The 22,012-nt window shown below is 40.5% G+C and overlaps 1 protein-coding gene across 2 annotated transcripts; it reads right to left on the reverse strand.

Moving 5' to 3' along the window:
• Nucleotides 1–3,206: 3,206 nt before the first annotated feature.
• On the reverse strand, nucleotides 3,207–20,474 carry ssbp3b (single stranded DNA binding protein 3b). 2 transcript variants are annotated; one of them, XM_023293165.3, is made up of 18 exons: nucleotides 20,308–20,474; nucleotides 19,570–19,642; nucleotides 19,368–19,429; nucleotides 19,194–19,278; nucleotides 10,243–10,332; nucleotides 9,016–9,090; nucleotides 8,669–8,731; nucleotides 8,505–8,568; nucleotides 8,327–8,400; nucleotides 8,082–8,146; nucleotides 7,940–7,988; nucleotides 7,633–7,668; nucleotides 7,466–7,520; nucleotides 7,310–7,374; nucleotides 6,137–6,215; nucleotides 5,930–5,958; nucleotides 5,739–5,840; nucleotides 3,207–4,637 (listed from the first exon to the last, which is right to left on the reverse strand). In XM_023293165.3, the coding sequence occupies exons 1-18, from the start codon at nucleotides 20,361–20,363 to the stop codon at nucleotides 4,608–4,610; spliced, it is 1,152 nt and encodes a 383-aa protein (XP_023148933.2). In that variant the 5' UTR covers nucleotides 20,364–20,474; the 3' UTR covers nucleotides 3,207–4,607. The 2 variants fall into 2 exon arrangements, with proteins under 2 accessions (XP_023148933.2, XP_023148934.2); XM_023293166.3 differs by lacking the exon at nucleotides 9,016–9,090.
• Between the last annotated feature and the right edge of the window lie 1,538 nt (nucleotides 20,475–22,012).

Consider the following 22,012-nt stretch of genomic DNA (forward strand, 5'->3'; position numbering starts at 1 on the left):
GAATCACTTTAGATATTTTTAGATGGTTTTTTTTGGAAAATTTTTACTCATTTTTTGAAAATATTTACAAGAATTTTCTTGCCAAATTTGGGGGATTTTTTTTAAAAATAAAACTTTTAAGGTAAACGTTTAAGGAATTATTGGAATTTTCTTCCTGAACGTTTTGCAAATTTTCAGAAATTTGGGGAATTTTTTTGCAGAATTTTTTGATTTTTTTTTTTCAGACAAGGAATCAATATTTTTTAGTGCCCGTCAATGAGGACAATAGGAGGGTTAACAGATCAAGAAATATTACAAAACACATACACATAAATACATTTAACCATGGACTGAGTTGGATAATAGACCCAAAAGTGTCAGGACCAACTTACAGCACCGGGACCAGTATAGCCAATATGCTAAAGCAGGGCTACTTAAAGGAATATACTTGAGGAAATGATGCTAGTACATAAGAAATATATAAATTAAGGAAAAAAAACAAGCATAAAGATGTAATGAAACCATCATCTAGCCTTTTTTGTTTTCAGTTTAGTAATTTCTTTTTAAATTACTTGTCCTGTGAAGATTAATTGAATAAATTTAGAACTAAAGGCAGAAAGGCAGCAGAGATACTGCAGAATGCACAAATATTTACAACAAACCTTACTTACCTCATGAATCAATCAGTACTTCAATACCACAACTTCCAAGCTCAAGATATACTTGAAAATTTCCTTCAGGATTCATAAAGTTTTAACTGATCTCATCATATCTTATCCTTGAGCTGGACATACCTTCACAGCTGCAACCAGCAGGCAGCAATAAATCGACAACAGACTAAACAAGACAAGACGACATCTAAATGAATCTCTATAAACATCTGCTGGAGCTACTCACACATTTAGTTTTGGTGGACTGGATAGTAAGAGATGATCCATTTCAAGGCTGTCAGCTGATCTGAGTACTTTGAGGTCCTTGAATTTTCTGTCTTTGCTGTTTATTCCTGCTTCACCAAACTTCACAGGGAAACACTGTTGTTTCTACTCCACTAGATTAATAAACTTCAGTTACTCTGAAGATTAAAACCTTACATAATGGATGATATAAACAGCCTTTAAAGTGCAAAACTGTGTTAAAGATTAAACCTATGAGTTTCACATTTTTGGGCTTCTGGCATCTTACAGAAAGTCGTGTGTAGTTTAGCCACACTTCAGATGGCGCCACTAAATAGTGATTTTTTTCCCTCTAAACCTCTCACATGGTGTCATTTCAATGGAAGTTCAAACAATCCAATGTTTTTTTTAAAAAAAAATTTAACCTTTATAATGTCCCACTAACAATGAAAGATAAGAGAAAAAACAGACACTAGATTTGTCTAAACAAAACCTAGATTCTTCATCATTCCTCTCCTATTTATCATCCAATATCATTTCAGATTTATCTGGTGTGCCTGTATATAAAACTGTCTGTAAAGTAGTTCAAGCTGTAGAAGGTACAACAATAAGATGCTGTTAAAAACTGACACTAATAATCATCAAATTATATCACACATGACGACATATTCACCAGAGGAACCAAAACGTTCACTTTGGTACTTTGACTACATTTTGCTGCTTCTTGTAAAGAAATATTGTTTCATTGCTGTATTGGTACTTGTATTTAAGTAAATGATCTGAATATTTCTTCCACTACTGTGTATAAATGTGTAAATTCTTGTAAATCCAGTATTCTTTCCATTCCTTTTAGGTTGTAAATTTCATTTGTAAAGTCAGTGTCTGAAACACTTTGCATTTTTAGACACACACTTCGGACAAATCCAATTCACAAACCTGTATCAGGTCAGTCAGGACAAGGCCATGCTGGAGAAAATCTGATGTTTTAGCCTAGCTTTTACAATGGAGTAGAAATCCATAAAGTTACGTTACCCAAAGAAACCCCATGTGACCACCAGTTATCCCCCTGAAGCCTCTCGGATCTATTCTGCTGTTCAGATGTCTGTGACTGTTCTACCTGCCAAGTATGGATTTGTTGTCATCCAGTCAGTGTGCAGTCAATGCAGGTAGAGGAAAATAGAACACATTCCCTGACAACAGGAGGCATGTAGTAGACGAGGAGGTCCGAAACAGAGTAATAGGCATTTGCAGATGTCTTTGATTGTGTACTTTTTCAGATATATAACAAAATAATCTCTAGGAAAGTAGAAAAAAGCACAAAACACTAAGTGCAGAATTAAATATTCTGTGTAGCAGAAATTGAACATGTGAAACGCTGCATCGGTTTCCTCTGTTTTAAAGGATTCCTCATGCTCCAGGATTTCCTCTTGTTGTGTAGTGACTGTGGGCTTCACTGCAGGAAATAAGTGAATCCATCCGTGGTCTGGTGAGGCTTTTGTAACCTCCCTGCTACACTTTTACACTTTCAACAGTCGAATTATTTAGACATTCTGTGCTGGTAGCAAGTTTGCTGTATACTTTAGGTGACAGTTTCAGATGGATCAATGTGGAATTTTGATATTTTCCTCTCAGAATGGACCGATGTGGACTGATACTGTTGCTAATTACTGGCAATCATTAAAGGTTGATAGCCGATATTTGACCCAGTATACACTAAATGTAATGTTTTAACAGCATGTGATAACAGAGAACCTGTCATTCATAACTAGGCTTCTTCAATAAACAGGGTGGCTATAAGTGACTGTGAAGTAGAAACGGGAGTGATTAAATTAGGGCCTTCTTGACTGAGTTGATCAGTTTGTCTCCTGCAGTTACATCTGCTGTTCTTCTCTATTTTCTTATTTATTCACTGCTCAATAACTGTATTGTCCACTAAGGTTCATATCTTAAGGCATTATTAATTATTGTTTTCCAGATTGTTTCAGATTAATCTGTGGCTGCCTTCTAACTTAGCCACTGTGAAAGTAGCTAATTTCCCGGTTTGTTGCAACGGCTTGTGTTCTTGTTCAGTTTTTGCTGCTTGAGAGACATTTCTGGGACCACAGAGTGACTTAGTGCATTTAACTTATTGATAATCGGCCAATAAAAATAACGATACTTAGATTCAGAAAAAAAGCCAAATATCGGCCACAGTAATCGACCAGGTGGACCATCAGTCTATCCCTATTATGCTTCATATGCGTGTAGATTAAAGATTAATTTGACACTACAACCCAAATCACTCTAATGTACAAAGAATCTACAGTCAGAATAAAAACAAGCCACACAGTGAGGTAAGTTATTGTAAAATTATATTAACAAGCAATCTTTCCTCAATTTGAAATAAAAAAATATCAGCAAATAAAGGCAACATAGGACAGATGTGTATAATGCGTAATGTTCACAGGAGAAAAAAATAAATGAAACAAAAACAATTCTCATCACATTTACAAGACTGCTGCTAAGTTTATAATGATGCCTACTAGAATCAGTTTAGAAAGCTTTGACTAACTCTGAGTAACTGGGGCAATATACGTAGTCAAAGTTTGTATCAAAATATAAAAAATATGTGGGCGGGCAAGAGAGGGGGAGCAGGGCCAAAGGGGACAACCAATGACTCGGGAGGGAAATATGAACAACCAATATGTATGAGAGATTAAAATGGACAACTCATCCCATAGCCGTTTCATCATAAATCAACCAAATCGGAAAGAACACAGAAGGCTACGACGATGAGCACAGAGTGTTAAGCACAGGCAGGTAAAGAGATATACACCACATCTTAAAGCAGGTGTCCACACAGAGAAGAGCAGCACTAGGTAGTATGTTGTACACAGATTCTCAGCACTCATGCACTCACTTCTTATGCCGAAGTCTGGCTTTCCCCCTTGACAGCGCGCAGCAACAGCAGTCCAGCTGTTTAAATCAAAACAGCTGAGAGTGCAGAGTAGCATAGCTGTCAACAATAAGAGACTGGGATTGATCGAATGGGATCAATATGACATTGTAAGAACCGTCAGAGGTCGCCACAATAAAAGCCATACTACTTTGACATCTTTTTCCCCCTAAAAAATCTTTAACTAGAAGGGTGGCTGTTGGGAAGAATGGTACATTAGTCAAAAAAAGGTGGCCACGAAGTAAAAGGCAAAATTTGGAGTCCTATGTCGACTGACTTTTGTGACACAGTATGCATGGCGATGAGTAAAATGACAAAGACTTTCCAAGCTCACAATGCATATGCACACTCTCCAGTGTTTTTAAGTGACAGAAGCGGATATTTCCTGCGCGTCTTGCACCACAAAGCAATCATTAAAAAGTACAAGAGGTAAACTTCAACCATTTTTTTCTCGTCACTCTAGGGCTGAGGAGGTTGACGGTACTGAGAGGGGTAAAGGGAGGAGGGAGATTCTGCAAAGAACATAAAACGTGTCATCTATGCATTTCAGTAGCTGGTTTCATCACACTTGGGGCTGTGATAAAATGGAGAAATTGTCCTTTTTTTTCTTTTTCTTTTTTGAGCAAGGAGCAGTAGTCACCAGCCGTTTTGAGTTTTCTCCAATCAGCATTCTGGCATTAGTGTGTGGAACCAAAATGGCGCCTGTCCCTGATTCGGTGCTGATGTGTTTTGGCCATGTCCTATAGTGAGTTCAGATCCTCGGAATGATGGCAAATAATGTCGGGCGGGTTGGGAGGGGGTCACACGCTCATCGTCATTGTTGGAGAGTACTATGGAAGCATAGAGAAGAGAAGATTAAAGCTCACATCCAGACCTTTTCCACACCGGCTGCTCTTTGGTCAAACTGCCAACTTTGTCTCCACAGTGCTACTGTAGCCGGCGATGCTAATCCGCTGTGACTGTGGTTTCACTGTAGGGCTGGGCGATATGGCCTAAAAACAAAATCTCAGATTTTTTCACAAAAAATCCCGATTCACGATTTATCCGATTTTTTTTTTTTTACCCCCTACCTAATCTCTGCACGGAGTCCAGTCTACTTTATGCAATTGAGCTGCAGCCCTCTCCAGGTAAACACACCTGATCGCAGCTGGAAATGCGCTGCATGTGGCATGCTGGTCCGGTTGCGGTGCGTTTCCAGCTGTGATCCAGTGTGTTTACCTGGAGAGGGCTGCAGCTCATTTGCATAAAGTAGACTGACTTCTACTTTATGCAAATTGGATGCGGTGTGCGGAGATTCCACGCATGGTGAAACTGTCCTCAAACTTCTAAACTAGGCGTCAGTGACCTAAAAGGAGGACAGATTTAGCTGCTGCAGATTATTTCTCCCCTCAAATGCTTTCAGAAATACTTCTCGCTGACGTGTTTTTGAAATAAAAGGGAAAGTTTGCGGCCGAGCCGCTGTGTTTATCCGACTTGTCTGCAGTACTGTCCAGCTGAAAGCTCGGTCACATGACCACATAGCGGCCTGCTGTTGGTCCAGAGCTGTCATGTGACCATGTTGTGGTTCGCTAGTGACCACCCGCCGTCCGTGTGATTTTCAGATGCGGTGCGTTGCCGTGCGGGAAAATAGCATCTAGTGGACACACACCTTTAGATCTGCACCGCTCGCCACCATGTTGTTTGTGTATCAAGCGCGGGGGGGAGGGGGGAGCACTCTGAACTACGGGAGCCCAGCAGGAAGGCGTTGGTGGCGGATGTTGATGAGAAAATCGATTTTCATTAGAACAAATCGACATTAAGTACAAACTCGAATTAATCGATAAAATCGATTTATCGCCCAGCCCTATTTCACTGTGCGGTCAGCTACCTCTGGATTCATCACAGTGCTGTTACAGTCACTGCGATGTTAGCTGAGGAGAAAAAGGACTTACGTTCTCACTCTGAAAGGAGTGGAGGAAGTTTCCACTCAGCTCCCCGTCATCCCTCGGGGTCCCAGGAGGATTGCTAATGCCACTTAAATTGTTTGGGGAATTCTGGAAACATGAAACGCAGAGTGTTTTCTTTCAAATGTCTCACTTTATCTATGATAAAGCTCTAAATGCAAAGACACTTAGCAGTTTACCTTGTTCATTCCATCCATATCACCAGAGCCTGCAAGTGAAATAACAGCGTTTGTACTCTGTGATCAACAGAAACCTATTTTTATCTGGTTGCTTTTTCTAAAAATCGAACAATGGAGTGCAATGTGAGGATATAGTGTCAAGCCTTTAATGTGTGTGTTAATTTCTGTGTTGTGTTAGCTGAATGTATTGTAAGGGGGTAGTGTTACCTAGTGATCCATTCATGTGGTGTGGTTCCATCCCAGCCATGGCTCCCAAGGGCCCATCAGAGCCGGGGCCCATAGGGAACTGGACAGGAAAAAAGTCACATGGACTCATTTATCAAAGCTCCACAGCAGAGTTGGTGCAGGATAACATTAAGGACCACAAAACTTACAGTCATGATTCCCAGAAATCTAATTACTAAACAGTACATCTATTTATTCATGCTATTATAAAACTCAGCCTCTCAGTCTACAGAAAATTCTTGCTCTGATCATTTTAGTTCCAAGAGTGTGACTGAAACCAAAGCTTCTGGTATCAAATAACATGAACAGAATCCGGTATAACAAGTGCATTTGTTGTGCTTCTGTAAAAACCTTTTTTCTACTTTCCCAGGTGAAATGTGCAACCAAGGAATGGTGCTTCAGAAAATCCAGACATGCCGCTTTCGTATGTTTGAAATTGTTTTCATACAGTCAAACTCCATCTATGCAACAGGGAGTCAAATTCCCCAAATTAACAATTTTGGAAGTCATTAAAAAAATTATGTAAGCTTTTTGAGGTTGTTTTTGAAAAAGAAGGCAGTTTTCTTCCCCCTCAGCAGCAGTTTTAAAGAGCTCAAATTGACGCATGCACTGATCAGCTTTGTGCCCATTAGATTTTACACCCAGCAACTGTCAGGAAAACACATTCATCATTTAATATTCAGTTTGGTGGTATAAAAATATAAAGCCGAATTTGTTCCCGTTCTCACCAGGTTCAGTAACTATCATGTGGTCGACACCAGTGTGCAGAGAAATTTTAATAAATTTGTTCTTCAAAAAGCAGCAAAGAAAAAAACAACAAAGGAGTGTATTAAGAAGAGGAAAATTCAGTTGTTTGGTTACTCACAGAAGCTTTTCAGAATGATACATGGAGCTCACAACATAGTGTATATACCACAGCCACCTAACTGCATCTAATTCACACTGATTTTTAGGTGCATTATTAACACAAGGTGCTTGAAACAGAACCATAGGCTGTGGGCTAGCTGCACAGTAATTATTATAGAAATATTCTAGAAGGTGCTCTGTCTTTAACTTTATTTTAACTGCATTAATAGCACTTCTGCTTAACTGAATCATTGCAACAGCCACCACTGAATTCCAGCAGCATGAAGAGAAATGTGAAGCAGTACTCACATTATTACGGTTGCCGGGTCCAGTGTTGATCATGGTGTACAAATTGTCACCAGAGTTGTTTGAGTCTGGAAAAAATAGCAAATATACATGTAACTGGTACAGGATAATGCCTGAGAAGGCTGATTTTAAGCATTTGTAGGTTAGGGGAGCACTAACCTGCAGGACTGGGCATGATGGGAGTTCCTGGAGGACCTCCACCTCCGGATGCCCCCTTTGGAGAGGCAAAATAAAGACATATTAGAAATGTGCATAAACAACTTTCTATTTTCTAAGCTGAAATTTCTGCAGTTTGTGTAAGTTAAGACATCAGGATTTGTTCTCACCCCGTATGCGCCAGGAGAGGGTGATGAGTAAGGCATCTGAAACCAACACACAACAAACATTACAGAGCAGAAATAGAAGTGCAAACCCTTTCTACACCTCAAACTGTCATCATTCATCATTTGATCACCCTAATACCATTATGGCAGTCTGTCCAGCTGACTGTGGAAACCATGACACATAATACTACAATTACATCCCAGTCTAGAACCGTGGAACACAGTAGACCTCTGCAGCTCGTAAGAGGAGATCTGGCTGCAGTCTGAACCTGGATTTCTCTGGTGTGTTTTTTTGTGCTTTAGTACTCACAGAGTTGGCATTGTTGGGATTGGGCCATGGCCGACCTGTCCCCGGGCCCCTGGATAGTAAGACCAGTGGAAATCTTAGTTAGCTTTTACATTTTAGTTGAAATACATTAAAGAGAAAATGTATAAATGAACAGAAGGCTCACATGTTCACTCCTGGCATACCAGGACCCATGGTGTTGTGTGGAGGCCTCATCCCACCACCAAAGTTCTGAGAAGGAAACCAAAAATCAGAAGCTCACTAAAGTACTTTGAAGACTGTAGGTAAAAAGGAAAATCCTGTAAACCATTAATGCTATCAAAATTCACTTAGTTTTCAAAAATAATACCTGTTGATCACCAGAATCATGAATCTAACAGTGATTTATTCTGTATAAATGAATCACCCTACCTGAGGACCAGGTCCCATCGGCCCCATGCCTCGAGGGCCACTCATTCTCTGCATTGGCCCCAAGTTAGGATGGCCTGGAGGGATAAAGACAATGTATGTGAGGAGAAAAGCAGACAAATAATTTGTATAATGTGTTATTTATACATGTAGTTAAAGTGATTTTAGCCCTGAAACACACCTTGTGGTCGTGTGGGGTCCATGGTGGGTAGCATGGGATGAGGACCTGGTCCACCACCTGGTGGCTGCAGGGAATAAAACACGAAGATCCAATTAAACTGCAGTTCTAAACTACATTCAGTGTATTCTGCATCTCTTTGCTGTGTATATCAGTGTGAGCTTTACCTGGTTGGCCATCCTTATTGGGGGACCTCTGGGGCCTCCAGCGAACCGAGGCGACATGAAGGACTGCAACATAAACACAGTTGTACCATGAAATTTCGATAAAGGTGCAACATACATCTAAAGTGTAGTACTTGTTTCAGTTTCATGTTGTGTGAATATTCAAAGCAGCATAAAGCAGAGACGAATGCCAAAGCATGAAGCATCAGCACTGAGAACCACAGTTCCCAAATGATTGCAGATAGCAAAACCAGAGAGAAAGAGACAGAGAGAGAGAGAGAGAGAGAGAGAGAGAGAGAGAGAGAGAGAGAGAGAGAGAGAGAGAGAGAGAGAGAGAGAGACAGTGTTACCTGACTGTGAGGTCCCATCATACTGTTAGGGGGAGGAGGCTGAGGGTGAGGAGAGCCCTGGGGACCAGGAGGACCCTGTGGCATCACACAAAATGAAGAAGCAAGAAGGAGGATATAGGAGGGACAGAGGGGAGGATGAGAGAGAAAAAAGCAAGAAGTGACAAGAGAGAGAAGCAGGGTTACTGCAAGGCAGAGGAGGAGGCAGTCGGAGAGCAGGAACCAAAGTGTGGCGCAAAAAATGTAAAAATCTACAAAAATATGACAGATCATTTTCCATCTACCGAACAGTAAAAGAGTGAGACTGAGCAGAGAAGAATAAGCAAATGACAGCCTTGAATGAGAGAAAGGAGACAGAGAGATGGAGAGGATGTGTGCTCTTTTGCCTGTCAGTCAAGACATTAAGAAGCCTGCTGCATGCAGCATGTTATCAGTGCTAATTTCCCTGAATTAACAGCATCAATTAAGCTCTATGCAATTAGCTTTATAACAACACTAAACATGGGCACTGTGTCGCTAATGTTGCTGATCTGACAGAGAGAGAGAGGAGTCTAATTGAGCCTCTTCAAACAGCTTCTGGTATGGAAAGTATGACTGTGTGTGCGCACAAATGTCAAAATATCTTTTCTGATATTAACATGACTACACAATGAGTCACGGCTCTGCGGCTTCTGCTTCATAATAAACTGGTGGACTTGTAGTGAAAATTTTGGTCTAATGGAGGCAGAGCAGCATCACAATTTTATGTCATTTGTAACAAGTCTGTTCCACACAGTTTCCTGCGAAGACTTTACCATCACAAGATATTGATTTACAGTAGGTGCTGCACCTTTCGATTTCTCCATTAGGGAAAATGGCCAGGCCACGCCTGCCTGTTTACAGCACAGGAGGGGCTCAGGCAGACACAATGTCTATGATGTTTACTACAAGTTACTGAGCAGAGCAGAGAACAACACAGACAAAAGCAATACAAACACCAATGACGAGACCTACAACTCCAGAACACACAAAACCTTCACAGCATTATCAAAAACTAAAGCCTACAGCAGTGCAGGTAATAAAATATTATACTGCTGAATTTACCCGTCCAGAGGAAATTAGTTTATTAAATTTGATATGATAATTTAAAAAAAAATTGATATTATTGATCATGTGTAAATATCAGGTAGAGTTAATTTAAAAGTATTTCTGAATAAAAACAGACAGTTAAGAGTGTAGAGGTAAACTAACCTGGAAAAAGTCAGGTGGCATTGGTCCTCCTGGCATGCCCTCACCTGGGGGCATCCCACCCATCACAGGGCTGGGGGCTGCTGCTGCACTCTGAGAAAGACGAAAAGGCAAAAGAGCAACATGATAACCTCCTACTGTGCTGCACAACATAAACTGACTGCAAATACTTTCAGCCTCTTTCAAAACACAAACATACATGCAAGGAACAGGAAGAAAATCTTGTTAGACATTTACTTGGTCACCAAGAAAAGCAGAGGCGGAATTGGATACTCAAACTAAGCCTGTGTTGGCTGTCAATCAGAATGGGTTAATGTATGCTACATGATCTGGTTTCATGACCTGTGTCCAGACCCATGATGTTTAAAATGCTGTTTAAACATCATTTAACCGACTGAAACGGCCCCTCTAAGACCTCCACAGGGCATTAATGTGGTCCTTATGAAGTCTGAGCCCTGCAGATCGTGGATCCAGCGGATCAGATACGTATCAGTTGGATGCACTGAGTCAGTGGCTCCAAAGTGCACAGCAGGGGCTAGCTGGGCAGATTTCCTGCTCAAACCACAGCCCTAATTCACTAATGTGCCATTTGCTTCGGTCACACGCTCCTAATTGACTCCGTTTTTCTTCCCTGTAGCAGAAGCAATCTGAGATGAGCTAATGTCTTCAGAGCTGTGGGGTGTTAAGCTTCCAAACAACAGCCACAGAAAAGAGAGACGCGCCTTTCGTCCTATTTGTTGCTAACAGGACTAAACGCTCACATTGTGGTGTTCGTGTAGGCAAACAATAATGACTACAAGAATAAATGCATCTGCATCCACACACACACAGCTCCAGAGCCCCACTGTTCCAGACATCACTGGTCAATAGCCGACACACTCCCTTTTATCGACTGCACCTTCCCTAATTATATCTGCTCAGGCTGCCACTGCAGGGCCACTGAGAAATACCTCAGTGGGGAGAGAAGTGAGACCACAGGGAACGGTCACATCTCATCAGGCCTCACCACACCACCAGGACACAGGCTGCATAAATCTGACTTCTTTACTGGGCGGTGTCACAGGATGGTGTCGAAAATTCAGCTAGGTGCAAAGACTGAGAAATCACCAAGCATTCCTAGCATCTGGGGTTTCCTTAAACCGTCAGTAGCTACAGAAATCTAAGTATAGACCTGTTCTCAGCAGCTCCTCAGACCACAGAAATGCATCCTCCCTTGTCTTGATCGGTTACTCTCACTACCATTCCATTAGAAATGTTTCCTCTCAGAAGCTGTACAACAACCTTAAATCAGGCCCTTTAAAGCATCACTTAGTCAGGTTAATCCCTGATTAACAACACATGCGAATGTATACATCATTTTTCAAACAAAGATTCAGAGTTAACGTAAATCCCAGTTTACTGTTAATACTACATTTTCCAGCTTTGGGAGGATTTTAAAAAAACTATTCTCCAATTTACACAATGTAAAACAGCAACTTCATGAATTTCCCCACTTTTTGCCTCATTTCTTTGAGCATAGATTCAACAAGGTAACAGACTATTTCCTCCATGTTTCTTGACCATACTGACATGATAGCATGACACAGTTACTGCAGATTTGTAGGCAGGAACTTTATGATGCCTCATAATATAATAATATAGAGACGCTTTGAGTACAGTGAACTCATTGTCATGTTTAAGAAACTAGTCTGTGATGATAAAAGCTTTGCAACATGTTGTCCTGCTGAAAGGAGCAGAGTGGCTGTAAAGGGATGGACATGGTCAGAAACAATACTGAGGTACGCTTTGCTTATAAACTAATAAGGTTCCTGAAATGCGGCAACAAAATATCACCCACATCAACCTGAATTGTTCATACAAGGCAGGGTGGATCCATGTTTTCATGTTTATGCCAAATTCTGACATCTAAATGTCGCAGCAGACATCGAGACCAGGCAACAGTTTCCAATCTTCCACTACGTTTTACCAAAAATAGCGCACATACCCAGACACCATAAAATGTGATCCCACAAACCATGCAGTAATGCTGGTCTGTGATGCTGTTTAGCAAACGACAAGAGGCACAGTGCTCACTCAGTGATGACAGTTTGCACTTCTCTCTCACATTTCACCTCATGTAGGTGCAGAAGTGTCCAAAGTAAACACCAGCATTTTATTTTGGTAAAACCTACACATCCTCTTTGGTCATTCATACTGATAAAACCAGTGTTTCTGCATTGTATTATAGACTGTGTGTCCGTATTTAAACGTTCAAATATGTAGCATTATGATGATGCTGTGAAGATAGATGTTGTATTTTTACATATTCATTAGGCTTCTTATCTCCGCTTGACATACATAAATATTTGTGCTGCTGATCATATGACCAGCGATCAAATATATACACACTCAATAACGTCATCATGATTGCTGTCGTTTTATATCTGCTTATTGTCAGCAACACAGGTGAGCAGTTTACAGGTGACGCAATTACGTTAAAGGTGAACTTTGCCCACTGTGGGATCAATAAAGTTTATCTTATCTTATCTTATCTTATCTTATTAGAGCTCTGAACAGAAAGAATCTATGCCTACAATCTAAGATTTATTAATATAATTTACAGGATTTCTATCATCTGCTAAATTATCTCATCAAGATATTTAAAAGCACCAAAGCAGAATTAGATAAATATAAAATCTGCACTGTCTTTGTCTCAAAATATCATTAAATATTTTCTCTGCGTTTAGTCTGCTGACCAAAATTGGCCCCAAGACTGGGAGCTTATACTGAACAAAACCATTGTTGCACAGTAAACTATAACAGAATCAGGCTTTGTTTTCAAAGAACTGGATGTTTTTAAAATGAAGCCTTTTCTATAATTTTGGCCTTTTATCCAAATGCAAATGCAGATTTTCTTTGTTTAAATGAGATAATTTTGTGTAATGGTGGATGCAGTCCAAACTGTGCTGCAATTATTTGCTTATTTATTTAATTTTACAAATTTCTACCTAAATGTAATTACTTTTGCACTATATCGTGTCAGAATAAGTCCACACAAATGATTAATGCTGTCCTCGATTCTCAGTTTCTGTAGCCTATCAGAACTTGATTGGCCAACACGGCTTTAGGGGTAGTGTTGCATCACCGACTGGTGGTTTGGCATGCTCTTGAAAGCTCTTCATAGTGTTTTTGCATTTTCATGTGGACAGAGATGTGTTTAAAACTCTGCTCAAGTGCACCAGAGCCTCTCGAGAGATTCTTTACGAGAACGATTTTAAAACACACCGTGCACGTGAGGACTAGGCCTCACTGCATATATAAAACACAACTCGTTTTGCAAGATTTGAACTGCTCAGACGAGTCATCCATGAACAAGTCAAACAAGAATGATGTCAGGATCCCACCCCGCCTGACGCCAATTTTGACAAGAGCCATCAGCTGACCTAACCTGCATGGCTTGACGAGTGAATATCATGTGAGTCCTCTTACATATATTTAATAAAAAATGCAACTGATTCGATCAAAAGTGTAACAAACATCTTGGAAGCACATGAACACAGTCGAACTATGAGTGATAATAAGTGGAGGGGGTTTCTTCAATAGAAGTAATGAACTGTATTGGCGCTATGCTTGCATATTTTAACTCTTTCTACTCTGGAGGTCCCTAAACTGGGACCAGACTGATATTAAAACGCAATCCATTTTTAGAAGGTTTCCGAGCACGCCACATTCAACGAAGAGACCACCTGCTACTACTATGATTAAAATGGAGGCCGCATTGTTGAGCTTTATTTACGGTGCATGGAGGAGCTGCAGAGGAGAATTTTTAGAGCAGATTTAGTAACATCAGTATTTCCTGACTCGTTATAAGGTTGTTATTCACTCTCAAATTTACAGCTTTGACCAGTTAGAAATAAAAATTCTAATTTTTGTAGGAGTTTCCCACATATAAATAGAGACTTACTGTATTTTAACATTCTCCCAAGTGTTTCTTTTCCATAGAGACAAAGGTTGATCACTGTTGCACAGTTGTGGAGTTGTTACTGGATTTGGACATTTCAAAAGTTCACTAGCTTAAGATGTATGCGCTTTATTATCACTCCTATTTTACTGTTCTGTGCTATTTGTTGTATTTTGGTTTATGACAGGAAATAACTGCGCTCAGACCGCTCAGGCACAGTACCACGAACTAGGAAGCCAGTAAAATGAGTTATAAGAAGAGGAACGAGTTTTGTTTAGCATATTTAGATTCAAGCATTGTGGTCAGTTCTCTTTGTGTTTTTATATAGCTTTCTTAAAACATTGCACGCTTTAGCAGACATCAAATAAAGTAACCAATTTCTGTAAACTTTTTTTCATTTGTTATGATTTGAGGCACATTTTGGTCATTGGGTAACACTTCTATTTATACTTCTGACCTCTTTCAAAATTCTAGATAACTACTACTTTGCATCTTCCTGGAAAGCAAACTCACCTCAAAATGATCTATTTTCTTTAAACAAAGAAGACAATTTATTCAAATCTAGAATTTTCATGTCTTAAAGCTCAAAGAACGTCTCCTAAAGTTATAGTCTTTGATTTTATATTCATAAAATGCCGTCATACGACACCTGAAAGTCACAGTTCCGATTTACATGTTTTGAAGCTGGCATTTTCAGCATATGCAGGATTTTTAGTCCTAATTATTGAATATTCACAAAGCCTACATCTGATTATATTGTGCAGTGCAGTTGTTGTTTTCTTGTCCTTTGTCCTTGCTTGCTATGAGCAGATGATGCAAGAAAGGTCTAAAAAAATGTACAATCAAAATACAAATGAATTACAAACCAAGCTCCATTACAACCTTAAAACTACATGTGCCAGAGATACAGGGATGCTAATCAAGCTGTGTCCCTGACTTTACTGATATGCAACACAACATATAAATAACTTATATATATAACATGTTACAGGTTCAGTTAAGACTGCATGACGTAAAATCCAAACTACCTGCCCTTAAGTTACCAGTGATATAAAAACAAGCTGCGTTATTATTCTCAATTAGTGTATTAACTAAAACAAATCCAGAAAGATATTGATGCTCATTCTAATAGCAAATAGGATATGAATTGCAAGAAAGTCTGTGTTGTATTTTCATTGTAAAAAACTGGAGACAGCTGTTACTCTGTTTATTATAGACAAAGGGTGATCTACAGTCAGATCGGTGTATGCTCATACAATCCCACTGTCTGGCCCCTCCACACTTAAATAGCAACTGCAGTTTGTTGTGTTCCTCTACACTTAAGCAGGCCATTCCTGGAATGAAGCCTGCAAAGGAATAATGAAGTATAACAAAGCTTTATTTAACGCATTGACTCCAAAGCTCTAAAATGTTGTCAGCGATTTTGTAGAAGAGCAGACACTGTTTGCCAGACTGAAAAGCTACGTGCATGGCGAGTTCACAGGCATGTTGTCTTAGATCTTTATCATGTCCCTCTAAAGCCCACAGCTGTGCTTGCTGGACTGTCCCAAAACAGCCTGATGCTGCTTTTAAAATGAGCCACGTCTCTCCACAGATTCTCTAGTACCAGAAAGGGGCAGATGTCTCAGCCCTGCCCCAGGCTACGACGCTCTTGTCTGGGGCCTTCCCTACAACTTCCCAGGGGACCTTCTTTAAGGGAGACTACCACCAACCCCCCTCACTCATCATGAATCAGCACGTGTACATGCGCGTATTCAAAAGCGCACAAGCAAACCCAGGCAAACTATTTTTTCCCCCCCGAATGCTTGAATAATGAAAGGTTACAAAAGGCCAGAGTGGCGGCGGATGTGCTCCTTTTACACAAACAAAGAAAGCAAGGGGAACAAGGGGAGAGGAGGGTGAGGATGGCCAAGAGGTTGACTGGGGTGACTGTTGGAGAGACGCAAACAAAAAAGAAGAAAAAAACATTTTAAAGTGGATGAAGGAGAAATGATGTAGGTGTTTGGTCCGAAGCTGGGACCACCCAACTGCTGCTCTTAACAGCCTCACTTCTTCCACTGAAACCGACGCTCAAAAGAAACCAACCTCTATGTTTAGCTTGTAAATGTTTAACCATCAATCAACATCATAAAACCGGCTCTGGATCCTGATTGGACGCTCTCTCCCTCTTCCAGTTACTTCTAGCAGGTCTCTTCCACATCTCCCCAACCCCCTCCTCTTTATATTCCCTCAGCGGTGGTGGATGCTGGGCATATGCCACAGTGCCACTCCCCTTTTCCCCTTATTTTTTCTTCCAACCTGCCCCCTCAGATCCATGACAGCCATCAATCAGCCACTGACGCCATAGCGACAGGGCCCTCAGGGAGCGTTCGTCAAGGCCCGGTTTGAATACGCCAGGGCTTTACGAGCGCTGCCGGCTAACGGGGCGGCACTCACCTCCCCCATACCTAGACAAAAGGCTGGGGTCTGAGGACTAGCACTGTCCACACACTTCCCTGACCTCCCGTAAACACAAAAGAGACCCAACATCAGCGCGAAAGGCGACTACAAGATGTCAGGGAGAGCCAGCCGCACTGAAACTCTCAACAACAGCAGCACACTGCCCAGACTGACATTTCACTGTTCCCTCATTTGCTTAATGTTTTCCATGTAAAAGAAAATGGCCTCAGTCAAAGCAGAGGATGCAATTTAACAGCTTGTTTTGTGTTTTTTTTCTCTCTCAAAACTGGTCCGTACGCGTTTTATTCCCCAACCTAATATGATGAGAAATCAGGAAAATGATTACACATCTTTGTTTAAAAAATAAGACATTTTTAAGACCTGTTTTCAAAGTCTTTCTAAAACTGATTTGTAAACCTGTGAAGGTTTCACACAACCACACAATACAGAAACACAGCCCACCTAAACAAGCAATCAATTACTGTGAAGTTGGTGAATTGAGGCTGGTTGTCACACAAAATGTGCTCTTCCTTTGTCTGGATGAGCTGGAATAATAAGGAATGTGTTTAGTGAAAGGGCAGAGCCTCTCTCCTGGCTCCCAGGTCACCTGCCGGATCAGGAGGCCTGTTACCCTGACAACCCTATCTGCCAAGAGGAGGACCAACATCTCCGTTTTAACCCTGTCCTGCCTGACGCACAAGCAACCCACCAACAAACTGGACATCAATCATCCTGAGAGGACTCCTTAACCTCTAATGCCTTCCTGCACTGATACAGCAAAACCTAAATAGTCTTTTTTTCCCCTTCATTTACATCAGCTACATAAAATGTTTGCCTAATCTTTTCAGATGAGGCCAGAAAACACCGTTGGCTTCACCAATTCTGTCATTCAGACAAAGCTCACTTTTATGTTAATGTTTCTTGTGGCTTCATTCAGACATTCCCCTTAAAATTAAGAGTCAAGACACGTGTGATCTGTGCCAAACCTGCAAGATTAGACAGTACGTCATAATGCACATTGACACATCAATAAACAAACAATTAAATCTAAGCTAACAGCAAGTTTATCAAATTGTCCAAATAACTAATAGCTTGGCTTATCTATGATTTCCTAAACACATTTTGTCCACGTCTGGCAATAGTTTAACTAGAAGTTTAAGAAGACGAAAATACAAAGATCCCACCAGCTTTGACCCAGTTCAGGACTCAACCTAAGGAAGGCCACTATCTAACAAATGATTTAACTTAGATGAAGTAAAGAAAAGTACACAGTGTTACTTGGCGTTACATCCTGTCTCCATGTTGGGATAATTTGTAACAGAATAATGAAGTTAGGCTGTTGTGATACGTGTGTAAATGCATGCAACACTCTCACCGAGTCTCATTAAGCTCACCTCTTAGTCTCTGTCTTTTATCACAGTAAAGTTTTATTTAGAGCAAAATGAATGAGAAAAGTGTGTGTATATGTTATTGCAATGACATACACTTTAGACTTGTGCAGACTTGAAAGTGACAATAAAATGTTACTACGATCTGACCTGGTAAGATCACGGTCCCGACTTTTATAGAAAAGTCAGCGGGGTGCTCATTCATGAAGCCGACACGTTGCCAAATCGGCAAATTAATGGAAACGAGTGCATGTCTGAAAGGGGCTAAAGAGACAAAAGGATGCAAACAGCAGAAGCCACTGACAAGCTGTTCCCACTTTCTTTGATTTACATGAGATTCTTTTTGAATGCTGACTGGAATGAAAATGCCACTATCTCCAAAATCATTATCAAGATGCAAAACACCCCATATTATGCAAATAAGAAAGCGCTATCAATGAGAGGAGCGGCGCACATCCAAATGACACACATGATGTCCTGAGTGACATTTCATAAATTCAGGACGCAAAGCTTCCTCCACACTCGTCAGTTTTAAATCCATTAGGATTATGTCACTGCAGGTAATACGTTCCGACATGTACTCGAGCTGCCCCACATTTGGGCAGCGGAAGATCTTTGTCTAAAATCAAGCTGTGCGTAAAAATTCCCTGATATCATGCAGAAAACACAGTCGGTTCTATTTCTTCTCCACAACTGAGGCAGGGAGCTCGGAGAAGGGGGAGCGCACTCGACAGGTCTGACTCAGGAGGACATGCTGACATCAGCATCATTTTCCCAGAAGCATATAAAGCTCATTGTTGGGCGCATCATTCGACCCACCAACAGATCAAGATAACTGGACATAAATTCAGCAGCAAGAAAAAAAGCATTAAAAAATTGCACTAGACTGTTAAGTACGAGGTGCTGCAACACAACACGACCTGCATCTCGAAACCCATGTACAAACAAGGGATGGTAAAAAAAAAAGGAAAAAACTCAACAAGGTAGAGTCTTAATCATGATCATTCTGCAGCTATGGTGATAAATTTTGTCAGGACTTGAGAAAACAGAAAAGACTATGAGTGCCAACGAAAAACTTCTGACTCATCGCACAACCTGAGCCTTATTTACATCACCTCTAGAGAGGACCCTTACTGTCTTCTTTGGAAGAAGATGTGTGCAACAGTCCCCATGTAAGCACTACTCACGTAATCATGGAAGGCTTTCGCTTCACTGGAGTGGTCACATGTCTCTCTTCTCTCTGGTGCAGCACAATACAAGTCCCAGAACACACTGTGGACAGGAGAGGAGGTCATGAAGCAAACACAACCACGCAAACAGCCCCTGCACGTTACATTACATTACAGGCAGACGACACTTACCACCACCAGGAATGGAGGAATCCAGGGGGTTCTCCGAGTGTTATGTTTTTCTCCCATCGGATCTAGAAAAGTGGACTTTGTGTCAATTAAATACAGCCTCATGTTGTTGTCCCAAATGCAGCACATTTAAATAAATATCAAGTGTGAAAAAATAGAGGAGGTGTGCTAATATGGTTGAACTTTTACCCCAAATTCCACATACCTCTGATAAAAAGGTCTGTGCAGACTTCTGTGCTCCTATGTGTAACAAATACTCATAGACGTATAGAGCCAACCTATGAGAGACAAATAAGACATAATTATGGGTTTAATTGAGTAGCAAGAACATAAATCGCCAAGCATCAGGTTAAATCTTCCAGTAGGGGAACACTGAGTGACTAGAGTCGCTTACAGGCCCTCTGAACAATGGCTGCCAAATGGCCTTAGCCAAAATAATTAAATGGGGACTGGTAACCAAGCCAAGCCTGGAGAGGATTCACTACAATTAGAAGGTTAAACCAAAGTGCTGAAGCAGCAGTATAAATTAAAGATGTGAAGCCTGTCATGTGTTAGCTTGGTCCAGTGTCTTGGTGGCACTGATGGGGCTGAGGGGAATAAAACCGGAGCCTATCCACAGAGCCAGCAGAGAAAACAATGTATTGGAGCGCGGCGGTGTTTTTGTTTTCTCCTTTCCGAGCTCCCAGCCTCAAAAACCCGCAGAAATAAGAGCCAGCCGCCGGTTAAAACACAACCAAACTGCAGTCAGACGGGCTCGGGGATGTGTGGAAACGACAGCACGGCGGCAGAAACAGCTCAGAGGAGGAATGGCGAGCAGACGAGGCGGTTCATTCAATTCCATTCTCGGTAGGAGGAAATCGCCTCTTGCTAGCCTGTCCAGCGAACAACAGAGAGCAACTTACGAGGCGAACAAACACACGATAATAAACGTTTCTGAGCTTACTTTTCTCGTGCCTGGCCGTCCGACGGCACCGGGGTGCCCTTGCCTTTGGGGAACATTGTTTTATGTGGGAGGACGCCCGCCTTCTCGTTCTTTTTTCGCTATTTCATCTGTCAGATCATCGCGACCCTCCAACCGCACTCCTCCTCAACCCGACGACTCAACCGAGCCTGGTCCGGGGGGAAGAGGCGGGGCCGCGGCTGACTGACGAGCCCGACGGCCAATCAGAGCCCGATGATGTCCTTAAGGTCTGCCTCTCTGAGCTTTCACTTCAGCGTTCTGTCGTCGGTAGCTGCCTTATCAATGAGCCTCGTTTAACCCTGGTGTCATCCCGCGGGTCAAAATTAACCCCCCCCCAAGTTTGAAAACGTGGGGGGGGGGGGGGGGGGGGGGGGGGGGGGGGGGGGGGGGGAATTCACTGTGAAACTTCTGATGTCCAATTTTCAACATTTTTGGGAAATCTTTGAACATTTTTTGGTGGAAAAAAATAAATGTTAAAAATGTTTCTAAGAACATTCACATAAAAATCAAAGTCCAGCGAAATTCGCTGGATTTTGGTTGATTTTTATGTGAATGTTCTTAAAGAAAATATTACAAGTTTTACTGATATATCTGTAATCATTTTAGATATTTTTAGGATTTTTTTGGGAAGATTTTTACTCATTTTTAAAAAATATTTACAATAATTTTCTTGCCAAATTTGTGGGATTTTTTTTAAATAAAACTTTCAAGGGAAACTTTTAGGGAATTATTGGAATTTTCTTCCTGAAGGTTTTGCAAATTTTCAGAAATTTGGGGAATTTTTTTTGCTGAATTTTGGGATTTTTTTCAGACAAGGAAACAATATTTTTTGGTGCCCGTAAATGAGGACAACAGGAGAGTTAAAGAACAAATGAATAGATCCCTTGTTAATTGTTGTATATTGATTCTGATTTATTCAGTGCAAACGGTCTGTTCTGATGAAGTGTTTTCAGAATCAGAATCAGCTTTATACACCAAATATGTGTGCACATAGAAGGAATTTGACTCCAATTTTTCTTTGTTCTTAAAGTATTTACACAAAAAAACACATACATATAAATTAAAGCAGGTTCAAGAAAAAAATAATAATGTTAAAGTACTTTGTGCAGCTATATGTGTAAAAGTGAACCAAAGTTTAGTGCAAATTATGCAGATTTTGATGATACAGGAATAAATGCACTTCATATGCATGAAGTAAAAGATTTAATATAGAATAGAATAGAATATTCTTTATTGTCATTATACAATGTATAACGAGATTGCATATTTTAACAATATGAGGAACTTTAGATAAGAAATGATGCATAAGAAATAAATGTATTGTACATATATGTCTTACATCATCTTCAAATTATGGAACTCTGAAAAGGGTTTCTTTGTTTTTTGTTTTTTATTTTGTTTTATTTCTTTTTATTTATTTACATGGAAAAAAATGAAGCTTTATGTCTAAATAAAATTTGACTGACAGTATAGATTTTATTAGGCATATTGGATTATTATTTTTGACACATCTCCCCGAATTATCAACTAAAAAATAGAAAAAATAACTAGGTCTAGCCAAATAAGAACCAAAATAAATAAATGAGTTGCATGTGATGAAAACAAACCTTGTCAAACAGCAAAAAAATAATTTCAAATTTTCTCAAACGTGAATATGTTGAGTTCCTCAAAAGGGAATTGTTCATAA

Source organism: Amphiprion ocellaris, chromosome 2, assembly GCF_022539595.1.
Source record: "Amphiprion ocellaris isolate individual 3 ecotype Okinawa chromosome 2, ASM2253959v1, whole genome shotgun sequence".
Lineage (NCBI taxonomy): Eukaryota > Metazoa > Chordata > Actinopteri > Pomacentridae > Amphiprion > Amphiprion ocellaris.